Below are 16,980 nucleotides of genomic sequence, written 5' to 3' on the forward strand. Positions count from 1 at the left end.
GAGCTGGAAAGAGTTCCCTAGAGGATGGTATAGGCTGATAGGCCATGAGATTCAGGCAGATACTGAGATCAGGACTTCTTAAAATCAGAAAAAGAAACAGAATTGTTGTTGTTGTTACTTCCATTTCAGAACCCAGCCTGGACCCTCTTCCCTCAGGGCATCTTCCTCAGGTCCACAATGACACAGGCAGCAGGGCAAGCCTGATGGCAGAGGACGAGGGTGGAGTGTCTCCTGAAATAAACAGCTCGACTTCACAGAGTGAAGACCCTAGCCTTCAGCCGGTCAGAGTTCTGTTCCTTTTCACTCGAATACTGTCTCTAAGTGAATCTGGAAGCGAACCCTGCGGTGGTGTTTGTTTTAATAAATGAGCTTGTCGCTTGCTGTTTCAGGTGTCTGTCCTTGTGTTGAAGATGAATGAGGTGAACTGTGGAATAGAGGCACGAGGTGATGATTTGTCTGTTGCTTTACAAGTCATGAACGTGGTTCCAGAGCAACTGAACAACGTCGGAATGTGGCAGTATCTGCGTGGCTATCTGGGTAAGACACTGGCTCTTGGAGTCTGCTGCTTTTATAGCTGCACGTCTGTCACTGGCTTTTATACTGACCACCCTCAGGAAATATTCCATTTTAACTGGTACTTCAATGTTAATGTTTGGTGTACTTAGGATTGTATACGACCTGTGTGCGACTGAATGTGAATGCTAAGAATCTTTCTGTCAGTGGTTCAAATCTGGTATTGGAAAGATGTTTCCAATGGAAAGATGTTTCTACACCGTCAGCCTCTATGGTGCCTAGTAATAATTGACTGGGATTTTTTTTAATTGCTGCTAGGATGCATGAAATGAATTAAAAGAGTGAATAAAGCTATCTAGGGAAACCCTGAAGTTATTCCTGCCCTGAGAATAAAGCTTCTGGGCTAGGGTACTTCCCCAGGGCTAAATTCGAATTAAAGAAAAAACAAAAAACCCCAACCAAAAAAACCCCAACGCAACTCCAGAAAAACGAAACCAAAAGCAACTACAACCCAAAACTTCCCTTGAAGGCATGACTTCAGGGTTGGTCCTTCCCTTAGCAGTACTGCCTATGGCCACGAGGGGGCAAAGTGGAACACAGGACTGGGTGGTGGGGAGGCCAGTGGAAAGACTGGTCAGCTCTGGAGAGCGGAGTGGTGAGTTTGTGGTCAGCTCTGCAGAACGAAGGCTCGTGTTAAAGTGTGCTGAGGTGGTGAGAGAGAGGGATGGGTCTGGAAGCTTAAACGGTCCAGTTCTGGTGTTAGTTTCTGTGATGTGGACTCGTAGTCTTTTGAAACGTGTGCTCGTTTCACGTGAAGGATGGATGGCTTCGGGCTGCTGTCATTGTGAACTTGACTCCATTCTGCATCTGGATGGTAAATAGGTATCTTTTCAAGATATGTATTTTGAGTTTATATCTTACTACTGATGCCATTTTCTGCAATGAGATCTTTCTGCTATAGCTCTAGGAGATCCAGGTATAGAGAAGCCTTCAGTCCCTGAAGCTAGTAAGACCCAGCCAGAAGTGTGCTTACGTCTTGACATAGGACCTAATGCTGCTGTGCATTCACCACTCGCTGTTCAGAATGGCTTCCTTCATATGCTGGTCCACAGTTACACAGCAGAGTTCTTCATGTCCTTCCTTACCAACCTTGGCCCCTTTCTTGAGGATGAAATAATTCCAGAGGTGATCCCCATGGAGATAGAAGTTGTGGATGCCAAAATCACATTGAAGGTGAGCGTATGGGGAACCAGACATTCCCCCCAGGATGGTAGCCTGGGCAGAGCTCCCTTGCAAGACTCTGCTGGGGAAAGGATGCTGTGGGATTGCTATGGGCCCCTGTAGAGGTCCTGTTTTCCTGACACTGTTTTATTTTGCTTGTCAAAACTGCCTTAGGGATGAACGAGTAACACAGTGGAATTGTTTGAGTGATCAGATTGTGGAGAAATGGGAGCCTGACATTCAGATTCTCTCCCCAGCTTTGTTGATGACCTGTTTTGCAGACTCAAGGGAAAGAATTAAATACCTCTTCCTCCAAGTGCTTGTGTGAAATGGGAAATATTTGACCTTTTCTGTAAACATTTAGAGAATTACAGATGAAAAACATTATGTAAAAGCCTGTTGATATTTAGGAGGGGGGCACTGACAGAATTTCTTGATTAAACTTTTTTGAAAGCAATGCTTTGGCTCTACTGACAAGCAGGAACTGGTGTTGCTGCACAGCAGCATGAAAATCTCCAGACTAAGGGATATTGGCTTTGTTTGGCTAAGGAATACTGACTAGGGGTTTGAATCAGGAATTTGTAGGATGACAACTGAGAGGAGCCTTCAGGGTGATGGTCGTAGGCCTCTCCTCAGCCTTTATTATGGGCATGACAGAACTTGGTTCTGATCTGTGGGAGTGCTTTCTACACAGATTAAGACTCACATGCAGCCTTGTGTATAAAACGAGGCTTTTCCATATGATGGGTGACCTTGGTGAGCTCTGGCAGTGCTGCCAATCGGTAACGCTACTCCTGTGAAGGCTGGGGGCAAGGGGAATCCTTTGCAGAGTTGCCAGAGCTGTCACAGTAGTTAATCTCTTCTCTGCTTTGTTTTTTCTTCCAGGATGACAGCCCTCGAGTATACCCTACCTCCCCTGGCCCTGTTCCTATCACGTTGGCAGTAGATCACGTCATTGTGAAGCGCAGAGATGATGGGGTGTTCTATCTAACAGGTCAGCAACATAGGGAAGCTTGTTTTATTCTCCCCTGGCACTCCCCAGGCTGTGCTGGAGGAGACTGGAACTGAAATGTTATGATCGCTGCTGGGAAGGATGGGCTCTGGTGTGCGAGCAGTCCCTGCTTCTGTTCTCTGCAGACACTTCTACCAGAATGGGCAAATAATCTTCTGTCTTCAGGGCAAGCACCCAGGTCCTTTGGCTGCTCTGCTGGATGCATGCATTCCTGCCTCTCTAGTTCTTGCTGCTTTTGTTGTTTTGTTTGGACAGCAAATTTGATACCTCAGGCAGAACAAGTTAATACCTAAAACAATGAACCAGCAGCCTGAATTCGTGCCTGACATTTCCTTGAGCTCACGCAGTCAGGACAGATTACTGCTTCTTCCCTTGCTTTAGTTTTTCCATTTTAAAATGGGAATGAGGGTTTTTTTTTTCCCCTGTTTAAAAGGGGGGGGGGGGTGGGGGGGAAGTTAAAGTTATTCTTTTTGTCCTGAGTACCCTGTTGTATAAATGTCCACACCTGAATGTTTTCTATGCTTCTTTCCAGCTCCGCAAGGGGAGGGCTCACCAAAACAGGAAAAACCTGTGTCAGTTCTTCAGGAACAGAAGGCCCCGCCGGAGTGTGTCTTGGCCGCCCCAGCAGCAGGAACACGTGGACTGCAGGTGAGTCACTGCTGCCTGTTGCTGTCTGGACAGCTAGATAGCTGGCAGTAGGCTGGAAAATGAAGTCTTTTGTCTTCATGTGTTTGCATTTACTGGTAGGTGTGGTGTGTTGCAGATAGGGAGTGCACACAAAAGCAGCCTGTACCTCCTTTTACAGGCATTCTGAGAAGTAAGGATACCTTGCCCAGCATAAAGTCTCTTGTTCCCTTTCAGAAATCTTTTTTTTTTTTTCTGATTGGCTCCATCTTCCCCCTGTGCCCAGTTCCTTGTTAGAAAAGCAGGAATCAGGAGGCTCCCGCAAAGAAAGCGATGTTTTGTCAGAGTAGAGTAAGTCTTACAGCCAGGGATTTTCAGGTTGCTTAAAGTTTCTGCTATTCAGTTTGAACTTTCTTTCCATTTTGATCCATATATCTGGAATTCAGATGGCCGGTTTATTTTAAAATATGTACTGCTCTGTAATTATACTTCCTGTTTGGTGCCGGGTCTACTTGGTAAATTGATTACTTGCTGGGGAAAAATACATATTAAGGGAGCAATGTGCTGACTAGATAGAGAACTGGATGGGGACTTTGGATTCTGTTCATTAATTGGTGACACATCACTTCCTTTCTCATCTGTCTCTCTTCCACTTCCTGCAGAGATTTTTTCTTCTTCCTGTTCATAGCATCTTGTGAAACAGGGCCCTGACCAGAACTGGAGCACATAAGCGTCACAGTAGCTTAGCTTCAGTTTATTTTCTGATGTTATTGAACTTAATAGGAACAAATGCAAAGGCTAAATTCTTGAGTAAAAATATTTGAGAGCTCAAGAAAAAAACTGTTGTGTGCCATGAAACTGTCGTGGGATCTCACTGGCAATGTTTGAGGACAGAATTAACTTTGTTCATGGAGTCAAGAAATAGGAATACCAGGCATCTGCTTGCTCCAGCTATCATCTTAATTTTAACAAACCTTTAGAGGTGTATCAGGACCCCTTATAAAAGAAGAATGCAGATCAGAGACCAGGTTTTTTTTTTCCTGCTTTCTTTGTATAGTCATCTTCAGCCAGAATCAGCTAGCTGCTTTGCAGGAAGAAACTTTGCCCACTGGAAGTCTTGTTCCTGTACCTAGAAATGTGAAGGGAAGTCTTGGGAGAAAATAGTCATTAGACAGTCATCACTGGCAGCCTGAGCTGACTCTAGTGACAGGTATGGAAGTCAGCAGGCACCGGTTGGCACATACTCGCTCCTGCAAGTCAAACTGGGTCACGTTGTCAGTGAGCTTTGTGTGGTTGTGTCACGTAGCGTAGTTCATCTCAAAAGCTCCTGCTTTGGTTTTCCTCTTTGAACAGATCAGTGTAGTCAGATCTGCCCTGCTGCTTACCTTTGGAAACTCCTGGTTTGTTTTCTTCCCTCTGTCTCTTGCAGTTAAAGGAAGTGCCAGAGTTGCAAAGGGAGCTTCAGACCATGAAAATAGCCCTTGCAGAAGCCAACATGGACAAGGCTCGCCTTCTGCAGGAAATTAGGAAATACAATCCCCTCTTCCAGCTTTGACAGTGAAGGCGCAGGCTGCAGCTGCTCAGGAGGAGTGGAGACCACCACCAGCACTAAGGCGGCTAGTTTGATTATATTGCTGCTAAACGGGTCAACCTCCTGGAGACCGATCGCCTCAAAGAATGGAAACCAACTGTGGTTGCAAAATGAACTTGAAAGAGGGAGGAAGGAAGGAAGGCCTGGCTGAGCAACAGGGGAGGAATGAGGAGGAGTTACCTGTTTGCAGCCACTTTCCTCTGTCCTGGCAGTGTGGTGCTGCCTCTGTCACTGAACCAGGGCAGTGGTCAGCCTACAAACAAAAGGTCAGAAGTTGGGGGGGACACCCCATGTCTCTTCATCCATGGGTGGTAGTGACAGCGTGCTCTCAGCCTTCACCTTTTGTACATCTAGAGATGGTCCATGTTGGGGTTTCTGCTTCTTTCAGCCTTCCTCATTGTGTTCTTGCCCAATCATGCATGCCAAAGAACACAGAAAAAAGAGTGTAGTTACGTCACCACATCAGGAGTGACAGAGAATAGGTTTGGCAGAAAACATTGCTCGGAGCTCTGATGTGAAAGCATGTGTACTGTCACATGAAAAACAGAACCATAGGAGGCTGGTGGGTGTGGGACATGTGGAAGGGATTTCCCCCCTGTGGAGTAAGGGGGCTACAGCTCACTATTCCCTCAAGAACAGGGTCAGGATAGTAAAGAAATTCCTTCAGACTTCTTTTTCTGCCAGTAATTTGTTGTGTCAAGACAGAATCGGTAGTATATTAGACTTAGTCTAGTTCATTCTCACTTAATCCCGCAATGTTTGGCTTTATTGATGCAGAAACACAAAGGAATTAATTTATTTCATTACAAAGCACTGTTTAAACTTTCTTTAATTTTGCTGTCAAAGAACAGGGATGAAGGAAGTTGGTTAAGTCACAGAATGAGATGACCTATGCATTTTCTTTGGGATGCACGCTGTCCGCAAACCATTGCATGCCAGAGTTTCTCCAGGGGAGAGAGGGACAGCAGTACTGGCTGCACGAGGAAAGAGCTGTCTGCGTTCCTGCACGGTCATGTGTTTTTATTAGCACGGAGCTCATGCCTGCTCTTAAATGTCTTTTCACAGAGATGTTGGTGTGTGGGTCGGGAGAAGGGTGGTGACCAGGACCCCCTGGGTGGAGGCTGACACTATTAACTGCTCGCTGTGGGGTGCAGATGAAACAGTAGCTGCTGGGTTGAGCATGGTTTGTACTCTCGCCTTTTCTGGAGCTGCTTCCCTGAAGAGGAAGAAGTCTCTCTGATCAGTGACTGACTTAATTTACAAAGAAATAGCCTCTACAAATGTGGAGGGGAAAAAAAGAAAACCCTAGTAAAATATGAAGTAAACACTAATTTTAAAAAGTAAAAAAGAAAATGTCACTTATGAACTGCAAGAATCAAATCCACTCCCGAAGGCAAACTGGTACGTGGTTTCTTTGCTCTACTAGCCCAGGCAATACATGGTCGATGTGCTGAAGAAGGAAGCAGCCGTAAGGGGCAGCTGTGAAGGGGGAAGCTGTTCCAGAGGAGAATTTGCTCTGTGTTCTGGTTCAGAAGGGTGTGACTTTCAGCCCCCTCTGTGTTATGGATGAATGCCTGTTCCCTCCCTTGTTACACACGGCATCTTCACTGTGTGCTGAGTTTGTTGGATTTTTATCTTCAACCTTTGATTTGGATTTTTCCAGATGCATTTTGCGTTTGTGTACATGTATCATTTCTGATGCACAGGCTTTTTAGTGTGTGTAAAACAGGTAGCGATTGCCACACACTAAGTGCTAGGAAAAGTGGCAGATCATATGCGATTCCCCTTTATTAATCAGATGAAAACTTCACTTGTTTATATAATAAAGGTTAGGTAACCCTTGTTGTGTTTTTTAGCTGAACGCACTCCCCAAAACTTTAATCTAATGGATTTTTCTATTTTTTTCTATGTAAGCGTTGCTCCACTAAAATTAGTTCAGCTAAAGTAATTCGAGATTTTAATCCTGCTCACTATGCAAGGAGCAGCCTCTGATTTACAAGCCATGATGAGTTGAGGCCTGGAAACTAAGCAAAAGAAAGCAAATAACGTGGGAGTTAAGTTTGTTTTTCCTGCCGTGCTCTTATATACTTGTCCCTTTGCCCAGCTCTGGAGCTGGTGAACGCTTCCCCTTAACAGGCACTCCTGAGATCATTTTAGTTCTTCTTTCGCTCTAGGGGAAACAGGGACATATTTACAGCGCTAGGCTAGATGTGGAGACACTGCTGTCTGTGGTTTGCGGGAAGCCAAGAGTGAATTCCTTGTGGTTGTTAGCTTTCACTTTGAAAAAAGAGGGTATGTAAGAGAGGGACGGTGATTAAAACAACTGTCACTCTTAAGATCATCATCTTAGTTCCGTGTTTGACTCCATTAGACTGAAGGTAGCTTTGAATAACGTTTGTTGGAATTAGTCCTTGTATGCGAGGTTTGAACAGACAGCCGTGGGGCAGGCTGTACTGCTGGAGTCCAGTATTTCTGCTAAGATCTGACTGACCAGTGCCCACAACCAGATATGACAGCGGCAGCGAGAGCCTGACCTTCCTTCTAGAACCTCTGGAAGCAGGCAGCCACAGATGAATTAAAAGGAGGAGTACTTGCCTTTGGCAGTAGGGAGCTGAGCTGCAGGAGGCTTCACGCTCATCGCCCACTCAGCCTGGGCTAGCTCTGATGTGTGGACCTGTGACTTCTGCCAGTTGCTTTCCCTCTTCCACGGGAGAGGATCACTCTTCCTCAGTCCTGTTAGACAACCTGGCTGTTTGCTCTGGAGCACGTTCTGTGACCCATTCCCTGCTCAACGCAGCCTTTGACAGGACAGATTTGTGGTGCTGCCTCTGATAGAAAATGCACTAGAGCAGCCTGTCAGGCCCGTTCTCAAGAGGAAAATGCACTTTAACTTTTTAAGCGTCAGCAGGCATTTCCTTCACCAGTACTGCCTCGTGCATAGAAGAATTCAGAAGTGAAAGCAGGGGTTCTGAAATGCAAGTTATCTTCCAGAGTAAGTAAGACTCTTGCTGTGAGCAGTTCTCATAGCAAGACAGAAAGGAGGTAACAAAGCACCTACGTATCTAGACTTGCTGCGAAACAAACCTATCTGCGAACAGCTCACTGTAAGTACCATTACGAACTGCGCAAAGCCCACACAAGCAGAAGCTGAACTTTGTTTAGGCAAACCTACGTGCTTCTGTGCTTGCTCCCTCTTCCTGGGTGAAGGAAGAAATATAAGAATGCTTGCCTTGGTGGAATGCAATGGTATTCTTAGTTTTTATTCACTAATTGCTTGAAAAGGGGAGGTTTCTTTCTTTGCTTTCAAATTTTCATGACTTTTTGTTTGAGTAGGCGTCCAGCTTGGGAAACGAGTAGGGTGCAAAGGGTTTTCTCAGACGTGGTGCCTACCTGCCACGTCACACAACTCCTTGCCGCTCCCTCCCCCGTGTGCAGACTGAACAGAGCTGGGGCCAAGTTGTTTACAGCAAATCTCTGGCTCCAGCAACTCGAGTCACCTGGTTTTGTTTAAGAATTAAAGCACTTCTGTTGTTTTGGTTTTAAGTACGAGTAAAAAGTACTGTAAAACAAAATCTATTTCCTTGGTACAAGGCATACGCGTGGGAGGACACAAACTCCCCTATCTCTGTTGATGACGATTAGCAAAGTTTACTTTGTAGAGCCTTTTATGTAAGGACTCTTTCTATGTTATGATGAGAGCCAACTTAATCCTTTGTGTAACTACACCACGGTTACCCTAGGAAGAGCACATGGCCTCAGCATCTTTAACATTTAGTTAGAAGAAGCGTGCTCACAGGGGACTACTGTATGTACAGGTGGGTAATGTGCAAGTCTGAACTTGAATTTGAGTTTTAGGCAGTATTGGAACTTTGTTGCAGTATATTTCCACTCATGCATTTATTGGTTCTATGAACCATGAAAAGAAATTAAACTTGTTAACCTCCTTACAGCCTCATGCGTTGGTTTTTTTTTTCCGCCCTTTACCTTCCGGATTGCACTGCTTTCTAGACAGCTCCATAAAACCAAGTTAGTGATGACTGAGAAGCATCAGCTTTCAGCATGCGTGCCCTCGCTTATGCTAATGGAACAATACATGCCCGAGGCAAGGCAAAGCTTCATGAACATGTCGGGGTTGGTTGAGACAGATCATCACATTGCACTCCCCCTACTTTGAATCACAAACACCATTACACAATTAGCCATTCCCAACAAGACTAAGAATATGATAACAAGTTTAATGTACAAAAAAAACCACTTCTGTACACAGACACCACTACATCTGTATGACCCTGGTGGGTGAAGACACTGAAGACCTTGAATGCTCCTGTCCCTGCTCTGTTGAAGCAGAGGAGCCCAAGGCTCCAGGTCAGGGATTTGGCTCCTGCCTGCTTCAGCACAGTGCTCGGGTGACAAGCCAGGCTTCAGCAGTGACAGCAGGGAGCCTCCCTGCAGTCACTTAAGCCTACACACAACGCTCCTGAAGGAGCTTCAGTCTCGTAGCTCTGCTGGAACTGTTGGGAGGTTCGCAACAGGAAGCTTGTTTTAACTTCTGTCTTCTCTCGCTGCTCTTGGGACCCTTCAGTGGAAGATGATCTTCTTATATTTGGAATTGGGGATCTGTCCTCGTGACTTGAGCCTCCTCACCGCCTCTCGCATGTGTTTGGGCTGCAGGGGTGGCAGCTCCCCCCACTTCTCACACACATCTAGTGCTAAACAAAAACCAAGGAGTTCACGTGAGGACAGCTAAGCTTAGCCCATCTCTTGCTGTTTGAGCTTAGAAATTAAAGGCAACAGGTAACATTTTCATCCAGGGTTTACAGCTCACATTTTGTTAATACACAAGAATGAAGCAGCTTTGGGTGCTTCTTTTTGGCTGAAAGAAAAGTCACTCCTGGGGGCATTGATACCGGACCAGAATGAACTGCTTTTTAAGCCACTCCAGCTACTATTGGAATACACTGGTTTCAGTCACGCAAGAACTTACGATCTTAAACCTTCTGCTCTCAAGCCACCCCTGGGCTGGGTGGCGTGTTTTGGGGTGGTTGTGTACAGCAGCGACAGGAAGGCACAACCTACAGTGGACTTAGGGGCCAGTTTCTTTTCTATCATTTACAGTAAGTATCATTCACGCCTCCTGCCAAGGACACGAAGCAATTAATGATGTGAAGCAATTAACGACAGCAGTGAAGCTGCTTATCCAAACCGCCTCAGGCAACACAGCGCTGCAGAGACAGCAGTGGTAAAGCTGCATCACCCCGGTAATGGTGATCCCGGCACACATAGGCCGTGCTTTGTGCGACAATCCCATGCAAACTGGTTGGCATCAAAACCAGTATCACCTCCTCCTCCAGCCCGAGCAGAGCAGGGACGCGGCTGGGTCAGCCTCCCACCCGGTGTCCCAAAAAGATCTTGGCTCATCCCACAAAGGAAGACTCTTACGGGTTAAGAGGCTTAAATAACTCGTTTCTCTCTGGGCTGAATTTGTCCACGGCAGTATTAACAAGAGATCCTTACTGCAGCCTGCTCACAGGCCGACTTACAGGGCAAGAACTTCTACCTTATCCTCCCTAGAGAGGATCAACCAGGAGGTCGGTGGTCACCAACCTCTGCTGACTCACGGGCAGTGATACTGATCGGATTAGAGGACTATGGGTAACATCACGCTTCCCCCCCCTCTTGGCTTAGCCCTTAGCTGCAGCGTTCTGCTGCTGCTGGAAGGTCAGAGGGGCCGGCGAGACAGCAAGACTGGGAACCACAACGTGTCCTGTCTTGTTCCACATCCTTCTGCTCTGCTTTAAGCAATGAATTCCCCCCGTATCTTTAACTTTTTACTCAACATGTGCCACTCACCTTCCTCCACCACCTCCCCAACAAAGACCTTGGAGATGCCAGACATGGCGATAACCACGTTCTGAGAGACGGAGGTGCCGGTGATGGACTGGATCAGCTGCACGAGAGAGAGACGGTCAGTTGAGCGAGGGACACACAGCAACGGTGAAACAGTTTAACTCGTATTTAGCAGTTTGAGCCTGTCAAATATCAACCAACAGGTAATGAAGTGCATAGAACAGGAATAACTGGTCTTTAGAAATCGGTCCTATAGCTTTGGGCACGCGCTGGCTGTCAAGGTTTAGCTGACCCCTCATTCAGCTGCAGGCCCTGGACCAGCAGTTACTTTTTCCCCGTTGCCTCACGGCCCCCCCAGGCCCCTATTATTTAAGATGAGCTCCTATTTAAACCGCGTAAGCCGTGCGAGGGCACTGAGCTAGAACCTAACGGGATAAGGTGATCCGAGGGCAACGCTCTCGGCCACAGGGGCCGAGACGCAGCTGGAGGAGGGCACACTGCACTGCAGAGCCAGCTCGTCTCGTGCAAGGGCTAGGCGTGACCGCAGCCAGGCTTAGTAAGGCTCAGCCTGCTTGTTCTGCTCAGACTCCTTCTGTGGCAAAGCACTGTTGAAGTCGTACCCGTTTAATAGCAGCTTTGGGGAAAGCAGACCGGCGATACATCTCGTAACGATTCAACTGTTCTTCAGAAAAGGAAGAGACCAGTATTCTGCAGTGGAGAGAATTGATCGTTTACAGCAAAAATAAAAGTCTGAAGCTCTTCAGGCCACTGCAACAGTCCTGCAAAGCCCTTCTACTGTCCCAAGCCTCCCGCAGTACAAAACAGAGCCGGGAAGGGAAAGGCAGCGCTCCCGCGGTGCTAAGGTTTATAATGCAAAACGGCTGGGCCCGTTCGGGAGGGCAGGGATCTGGGACGGAGCTACAGACATCGTTAACCACGCGCTCATAAACCGGTTAAACGATTATTGCGGTTCCCAACAGCGCACCCCGTGCGGGGCGCGGCGCCCGCCCGAGCACCAGCCTCCCCAGGCGCCGCGGCCCGGCGCCCCGGCACTCACTGCATCTTCTGGATCTCGTCCTCGTCCACTTTGTGCTTCTTCTCCTTCCGCTCCTTCAGCTCCAGCTTCACCTTCTTGGCCGCGGACGGCTGCAGGCTGGGGTCCTCCCCGTCCGCCGCCTCCCCCTCCGCGCTCCTCACCTGGGCGAGAGCGCAGCGCTCGGCTCGGCGGCCCCAGAGCCCGGCCGGGCCCCGCTCCCCCCTCACAGCGGGCCCGGCCCGGCCTCACCTCCCCGTCCGGCGCCTCCGCCTTGGGCTCGCCGTCCCCGCCAGCCTCTCCCGCCTCGCCCTCGCCTGCCGCCTCCGCGGCCGCCGGCTCCTCCGCGGCCGCCGCTCCATCCCCCGAGGGGGACGAGGCCGCGGGCGGCGCCTCCTGGTCGGTGGCGGCCCCGAGCTCCTCCCGGCCCGCTTCGCCGGGATCCGCCATCGCTTCGCCCAGCGCCGTCGCTGCCTGATGACGCGGCGCTACGGCTGCCGCGAAGGGCCGCGCCTTTCCGGCGGCGGGGCGGGGCCTGTCGCCAGGGCAACGGGCCTGCGGCTGCGGGTGAGGCGTGGGGCCGGGCTGGGGGGGGACTGGGGTGGGGAGGGCTGGGGGAACTGGGGGGACTGGGGGGACTGGGGGGGTAGGGCTGGGGGGACTGGGGGAACTGGGTGGACTGGGGGGACTGGGAGGGCTGGGGGGACTGGGGTGGGAAGGGCTGGGGGAACTGAGGGAACTGGGAGGACTGGTGTGGGAAGGGCTGGGGGAACTGCGGTGGGAAGGGCTGGGGGGACTGCGGGAACTGGGGGGACAGGGGTGGGGAGGGCTGGGGGGACTGGGGGAACTGGGGTGGGAAGGGCTGGGGGGCACTGGGGGGACTGGGGTGGGAAGGGCTGGGGTGACTGAGGGAACTGGGGTGGGAAGGGCCGGGGGGACTGGGGGAGCTGGGGTGGGAAGGGCCGGGGGGACTGGGGGAGCTGGGTGGGAATGGCTGGAGCCGGTGCTGGGGCACGGGGGGGGGGTGGCCGGGACGAGGGGAGATCCAGGGCGAGCGCAGGGTGAGGGAGGCCCTGCGGGGAGCCGGGCTGGTGGCTGCAGCGGGGAGGGAGGCCGGGGGCCGGGGACCGGGCAGGTCCCCTCCAGCTGTGGGCGTCTTTTGTGTAGAAACAGAGAAAAAAGTGGGTATTAAAAAGGACAGACATTACAGCGGGGCGGGGCGGGCGTGCACAGCTCAGTCTGGGCCCTGATGGAAGTTACCAACAAGCCAGACCTCCTCGAGGTGTCACGGCGGGTTTCCCGCTGATTTTGTGTCTCGGGAGCTGGGGCCAGTTTGGACAGGCTGGCGTGGTCCATCTTCAATGTTTCCTTCTAACAGGTCCCTCTCCGGCAGCAGGGAGCGAGGCTCGGGCTGCGGCACGGTGTGGGGAAGCCCTGGCACCCACATCCCCGACCGCCCCGGCCCCTCCTCGGCCTCCGGATCCTGACCCGCTGCTTGCTTGCTTTGTTCATTACGCTGTAAAGCGGGACAACCTTCACCCGCTTCACAGGACTGCAGGATTCATTCCGGCATGCAAAGTCCTGGAATGCCTTTGGCAAAAGGTGCTAAATACGTGACATTTCCATCAGCTCCTTTATGCATCCTCCTCCTCCTCTCTGCGGTTCGGTGGTCCCGAGCTCCCCGGCAGGGAGGTAATGCTGCGTGTGGAGACCCAGACGAACGCTCAGCGGCGTGAGGCCGGTGGTGCTTTAGCCGGATGCCGAGGCTGTGATCTCCCGCGAGTCTCCCATGCGTGTGTGGCGCAAGAGGGGATGGGGACGAGCTCCCTTCACCTCCCTCAAGCGCGAATTGCGCTGTGACGAGCTTCCCCATGCGCGGGGATCGAAAACTGCCTGAGTCAACCTGTGCAACTCCCCTTTGAGGGAGAGAGCAGCGCTGGCTGTTAGTGCTGATACTGTTAATATCATGTTCAAATGAACCATCTGGCTGCATTTGAATTATTTTTTATGCTGGTTTCTAGCGTTATACAGCGGATAACTGCTTCTAACCGTTTCACTTCCCAGTGTAGGCTGATCCTCAGCCTGCAATGCAAAACACTGCGCCTCCCCGAAGGCTTCCCTGTGGGAAAACAGCTGCGAAATTACCCGTGAATATTCATCCTCCCAATAAATACGCGGAGGGAAAACCCTGGCAAAGATATTCCTTCTTGATATACGTTCTCCCTTATATACGTTCTGCTTTTATACGTGATCTCCTGTGTATACGCCCCTGAGCTAACGCCCATGGGTGTTTTATAGAAACCTGGGAGATAGGATTTGACCAAAAACCGCCTCTTTCACCCTGCAGCACGTGCCGGAATCCCGCTTTTATATTATTCACGCGTTCAACGAATAAAATTAACTCAAACGAGCCAAAAAATAAGGTGGAGAAAAGGGTTCCTTGAAAGAATAACCCAGCGGGGGGGCGGAGCTTGCGGGGAGGCGGGCGGGGCCCCGCCCGCAAGCTCCGCCCCCCGCGGACCCCGCCTCCCCGCAGGCCCCGCCCCGGAAGGCCACTCGGGGGGCGTGGCTTGGCGGGAGGCGGCGGCGGCGGGCGGCGGCGGCCGGGCCGGGCCATGGGGAAGGAGCAGGAGCTGCTGGAGGCCGCCCGTACCGGGAACCTGCCCGCCGTGGAGAAGCTGTTATCGGGGAAACGTCTCAGCTCCGGCTTCGGTGGCTCCGGGGGGGGAGGAGGAGGTGGAGGAGGCGGCTCCGGGGGGGGAGGCGGCGGAGGAGGCAGCGGGAGCGGCGGTGTGGGGCACCCGCTGTCCAGTCTCCTCAGGTGAGCGCGGCCTGCGGGGCTGAGGGGTTGGGGGGGGGGGTATGGGGTTGGGGGAGTGGGGCTCAGGGCTGTGGAGGGGCTGTAGGGCCGAGGAGGAGGTAGGGGGTGTGGGGAGGGGGCTGCGGGCCTGGTAAGGGGGAGGCTGTGAGGGCTTGGGGGGCTGGTGGGTTGTGGGATAGGAGGGACATATATAGGGGAGGGGGACCGAGAGGCTGCAGGGCCATGGGGTGGGAGATGGGAGAGTGTGGTTGGGGCCCAGGTCTGTGGGGATTTAGAGCAGTGGGGTGTATGGGGATGGGGTGCTGCAGGGCCATGGGGCTGGAAGAGGGGTGTACGGCCTGGGGAGATTCAGGGGCACCGGGTAGGGGAGGGGGTGTGTGGGGCTGGGGGACCTGTAGGGCCGTGCAGCCGGGGAGGGGGGGGGGGGGGGGTGTCTGTGGGGCTTTGGGGGGGGCTGTGGGTGAGGTAGGAGATGTGGGCTTTTGGGCTGTTGTAGAACTGTGGGGAAGGTAGGGAGTATGCAGCCATGTTGATAGGGGTGGAGGAGGCAGGAGCTGTGGGTGTGTGGGGCTAGAAGGCGTGAGCTGGGGGTTGTGGCACAGGGCTGTGGGCTGTGGAGGAATGAGGGGCAGGGAGGCAGCTGTAGGGGTTTGGATGTGCTCTTGGGGCGGAGCGTGTGGGTGAGAGGGCTGTGGGACAAGGGGCTGTTGTGGGTCCCTAGGGCTCAGTGGTGTGGGCTGGAGCCCTGGGGGATGTGGATGTGGGCTGCAGCGCTGCGAGTGCGGAGGGGCTGGGGAGGCCAGTCCCCTGGGGGTCTGGGCCAGCGTGGGCCAAAGGAGGAGGCACATGGCGTGGGAACTGGGGGGCCGAGGGGATGGGTTGAGACGTTACAGTGGGCTGTGATGGATGTGGGGCACACAGGGTGGGTGAGGATGGGGCTGGGGGAGCCCTGAGGGTTTGGTGCTGCCCGTGGGACCAGAGGTGTGAGGAGGCCGTGCTGGAGGGGGCTAGCGGTGGAGCCCCTTGGGCTCGCGTGCCCTGAGGCGAGGAGTGGCAGGGGCCGGCGGGCTGGGAGGGGAGAGGAGGCTGTCTGGAGCGGGCGCTTCCAGGGCTGGCTGCTGCCCGCGGTGAAATGTCCCCCGGGGCTCGGACTGCTGCAGGCTACGGGGTTGTGGATGCCTGCTGGTTACCTTCGGTAGCTGCAGACTGGTGTAACTGGGAAAACGTGATGCGTTTGGAGGAGGACGCCAGGTCAGGGTGCTAGCAGAGGCTGCTGACTCTGAAGCCAGGACGTGCGTAGGTTCCCACGGTGAGGAGAGCTGCTGGATGAATTTACTGGGACAGATGTGCAATCGGGTGTTTGGCAAGGTGTCCTCTCCCTGCTCTTGCTCCGTGCACGCTCGCCCTTCCTCAGTAATCTTCGTGGCTTGCAGTAACACCCCTCTGCTATGGTTCTCAAATCGGCGGTGGCTGGTGGGGTTTGGGGGTCGGCCGTGCTGGGGGCTGCACAAGCAGATGGAGGGCAGAGTCATTTGCTTTAACATTTAAAGTACCGTGCTGTGTGATTTGCTCTGTTTTGAAGCTCTTAGACCTTTGTTAGTTTTTTCTTCTCCCCTTTTTTTTGGCATCTCCCGAGGAAACCACTTGCTGGTGCATTTTTTGAGTTGCATCATTTTGCCATTTCAGCTTCTCTGCTGGAAATGCTGCTGTTCCTGTTCCCTGAGCAACTGGTTTATACTGGGACGGGGGAGGAGATTTGAGTCCAGCGCCGAGTGACACTGTCACTGTGCGGCCTGACTATTAAGAAGGATATGACTTGCCCGTTTGTGGCCAAATTTGATCCATTTTTCCTTTCACATAACCTTATCAGAACTCTGCTCTCGCACGTTGAGCTGAATGGCAGAGACCCGCTGACACGGAGAGCTTGTGCTTTCCTGGTGTGTACGTTTGCTTCTCTGAAATGTAAATCTGCTCTCAGGTAGAACTTTATTCTTCTCTTTTAATATATTAAATGCTCTGAGTCCTTGTTTTGAGTGGGAAATGGCTCTGACCACTTCAGGCTTGTCTACGTTGGAAGATGAATGTACTTGCAGGGTGTTTAGATAAAGTGGAGAGGGTCAGTGAGTTAAATACACACCATGAGTGTTATCAGCCTCTTGTTCTAACAGCTCCGCCGCACTTTCCGACAGTGCGTGGTGACAACAGCAACCTTTTTTCCCCGGTAAGACAACGGCTTGCAATACCAGCTGATTTGTGGAATGGGCAGGCTGTTTGACGTCTGATCAGTTAGCGTGATTTTTCACATGTAAACGTGGTTT

The 16,980-nt window shown here is 51.8% G+C and overlaps 3 protein-coding genes across 17 annotated transcripts in view; 2 read left to right on the forward strand and 1 right to left on the reverse strand.

Moving 5' to 3' along the window:
- Positions 1-7,778, forward strand: part of BLTP3A (bridge-like lipid transfer protein family member 3A) — a 34,447-nt gene extending 26,669 nt beyond the window's left edge. The window contains exons 16-22 of one of the 2 annotated variants that reach the window (XM_075522004.1): positions 130-281; positions 390-537; positions 1,076-1,168; positions 1,475-1,746; positions 2,620-2,728; positions 3,279-3,394; positions 4,800-7,778. In XM_075522004.1, the coding sequence (XP_075378119.1) occupies positions 130-281; positions 390-537; positions 1,076-1,168; positions 1,475-1,746; positions 2,620-2,728; positions 3,279-3,394; positions 4,800-4,925 (1,016 nt within the window). In that variant the 3' untranslated portion in view covers positions 4,926-7,778. The remainder of the gene's footprint in view (positions 1-129; positions 282-389; positions 538-1,075; positions 1,169-1,474; positions 1,747-2,619; positions 2,729-3,278; positions 3,395-4,799) is intronic. The other variant, XM_075522005.1, reaches the window with a different exon arrangement.
- Positions 7,779-9,162: 1,384 nt separating this feature from the next.
- TAF11 (TATA-box binding protein associated factor 11) lies at positions 9,163-12,320 on the reverse strand. 2 transcript variants are annotated; one of them, XM_075521782.1, is made up of 5 exons: positions 12,094-12,320; positions 11,866-12,005; positions 11,429-11,516; positions 10,812-10,908; positions 9,163-9,670 (listed from the first exon to the last, which is right to left on the reverse strand). In XM_075521782.1, exons 1-5 carry the CDS (start codon positions 12,289-12,291, stop codon positions 9,540-9,542), a joined length of 654 nt encoding a protein of 217 aa, XP_075377897.1. In that variant the 5' UTR covers positions 12,292-12,320; the 3' UTR covers positions 9,163-9,539. The 2 variants fall into 2 exon arrangements, with proteins under 2 accessions (XP_075377897.1, XP_075377898.1); XM_075521783.1 differs by lacking the exon at positions 11,429-11,516 and having other exon boundaries at positions 11,866-12,320.
- A 2,100-nt stretch (positions 12,321-14,420) lies between these two features.
- The window catches only part of ANKS1A (ankyrin repeat and sterile alpha motif domain containing 1A), a 110,670-nt gene continuing 108,110 nt past the window's right edge, over positions 14,421-16,980 (forward strand). For all 13 annotated transcript variants that reach the window (XR_012778513.1, XM_075521946.1, XM_075521948.1 and 10 more), the window contains exon 1: positions 14,421-14,662. Coding sequence is in view for 12 of the 13 variants with exons in the window: in XM_075521946.1 (XP_075378061.1) it covers positions 14,457-14,662 (206 nt within the window). In the remaining variant the exon portion in view is untranslated. The remainder of the gene's footprint in view (positions 14,663-16,980) is intronic.

Source organism: Mycteria americana, chromosome 20 (assembly GCF_035582795.1).
Source record: "Mycteria americana isolate JAX WOST 10 ecotype Jacksonville Zoo and Gardens chromosome 20, USCA_MyAme_1.0, whole genome shotgun sequence".
Classification (NCBI taxonomy): domain Eukaryota; kingdom Metazoa; phylum Chordata; class Aves; order Ciconiiformes; family Ciconiidae; genus Mycteria; species Mycteria americana.

What these genes read in the sequence shown, in the direction of transcription:
- TAF11 (XM_075521782.1), bottom strand. Translation starts at nt 12,291, where the DNA reads ATGGCGGATCCCGGCGAAGCGGGCCGGGAGGAGCTCGGGGCCGCCACC. An exon ending in GACGAGATCCAGAAGATGCA is followed by an intron (nt 11,517 to 11,865) that starts GTGAGTGCCGGG and finishes TCTCCACTGCAG; the next exon opens with AATACTGGTCTCTTCCTTTT. An exon ending in TGGGGAGGTGGTGGAGGAAG is followed by an intron (nt 9,671 to 10,811) that starts GTGAGTGGCACA and finishes GTTTTTGTTTAG; the next exon opens with CACTAGATGTGTGTGAGAAG.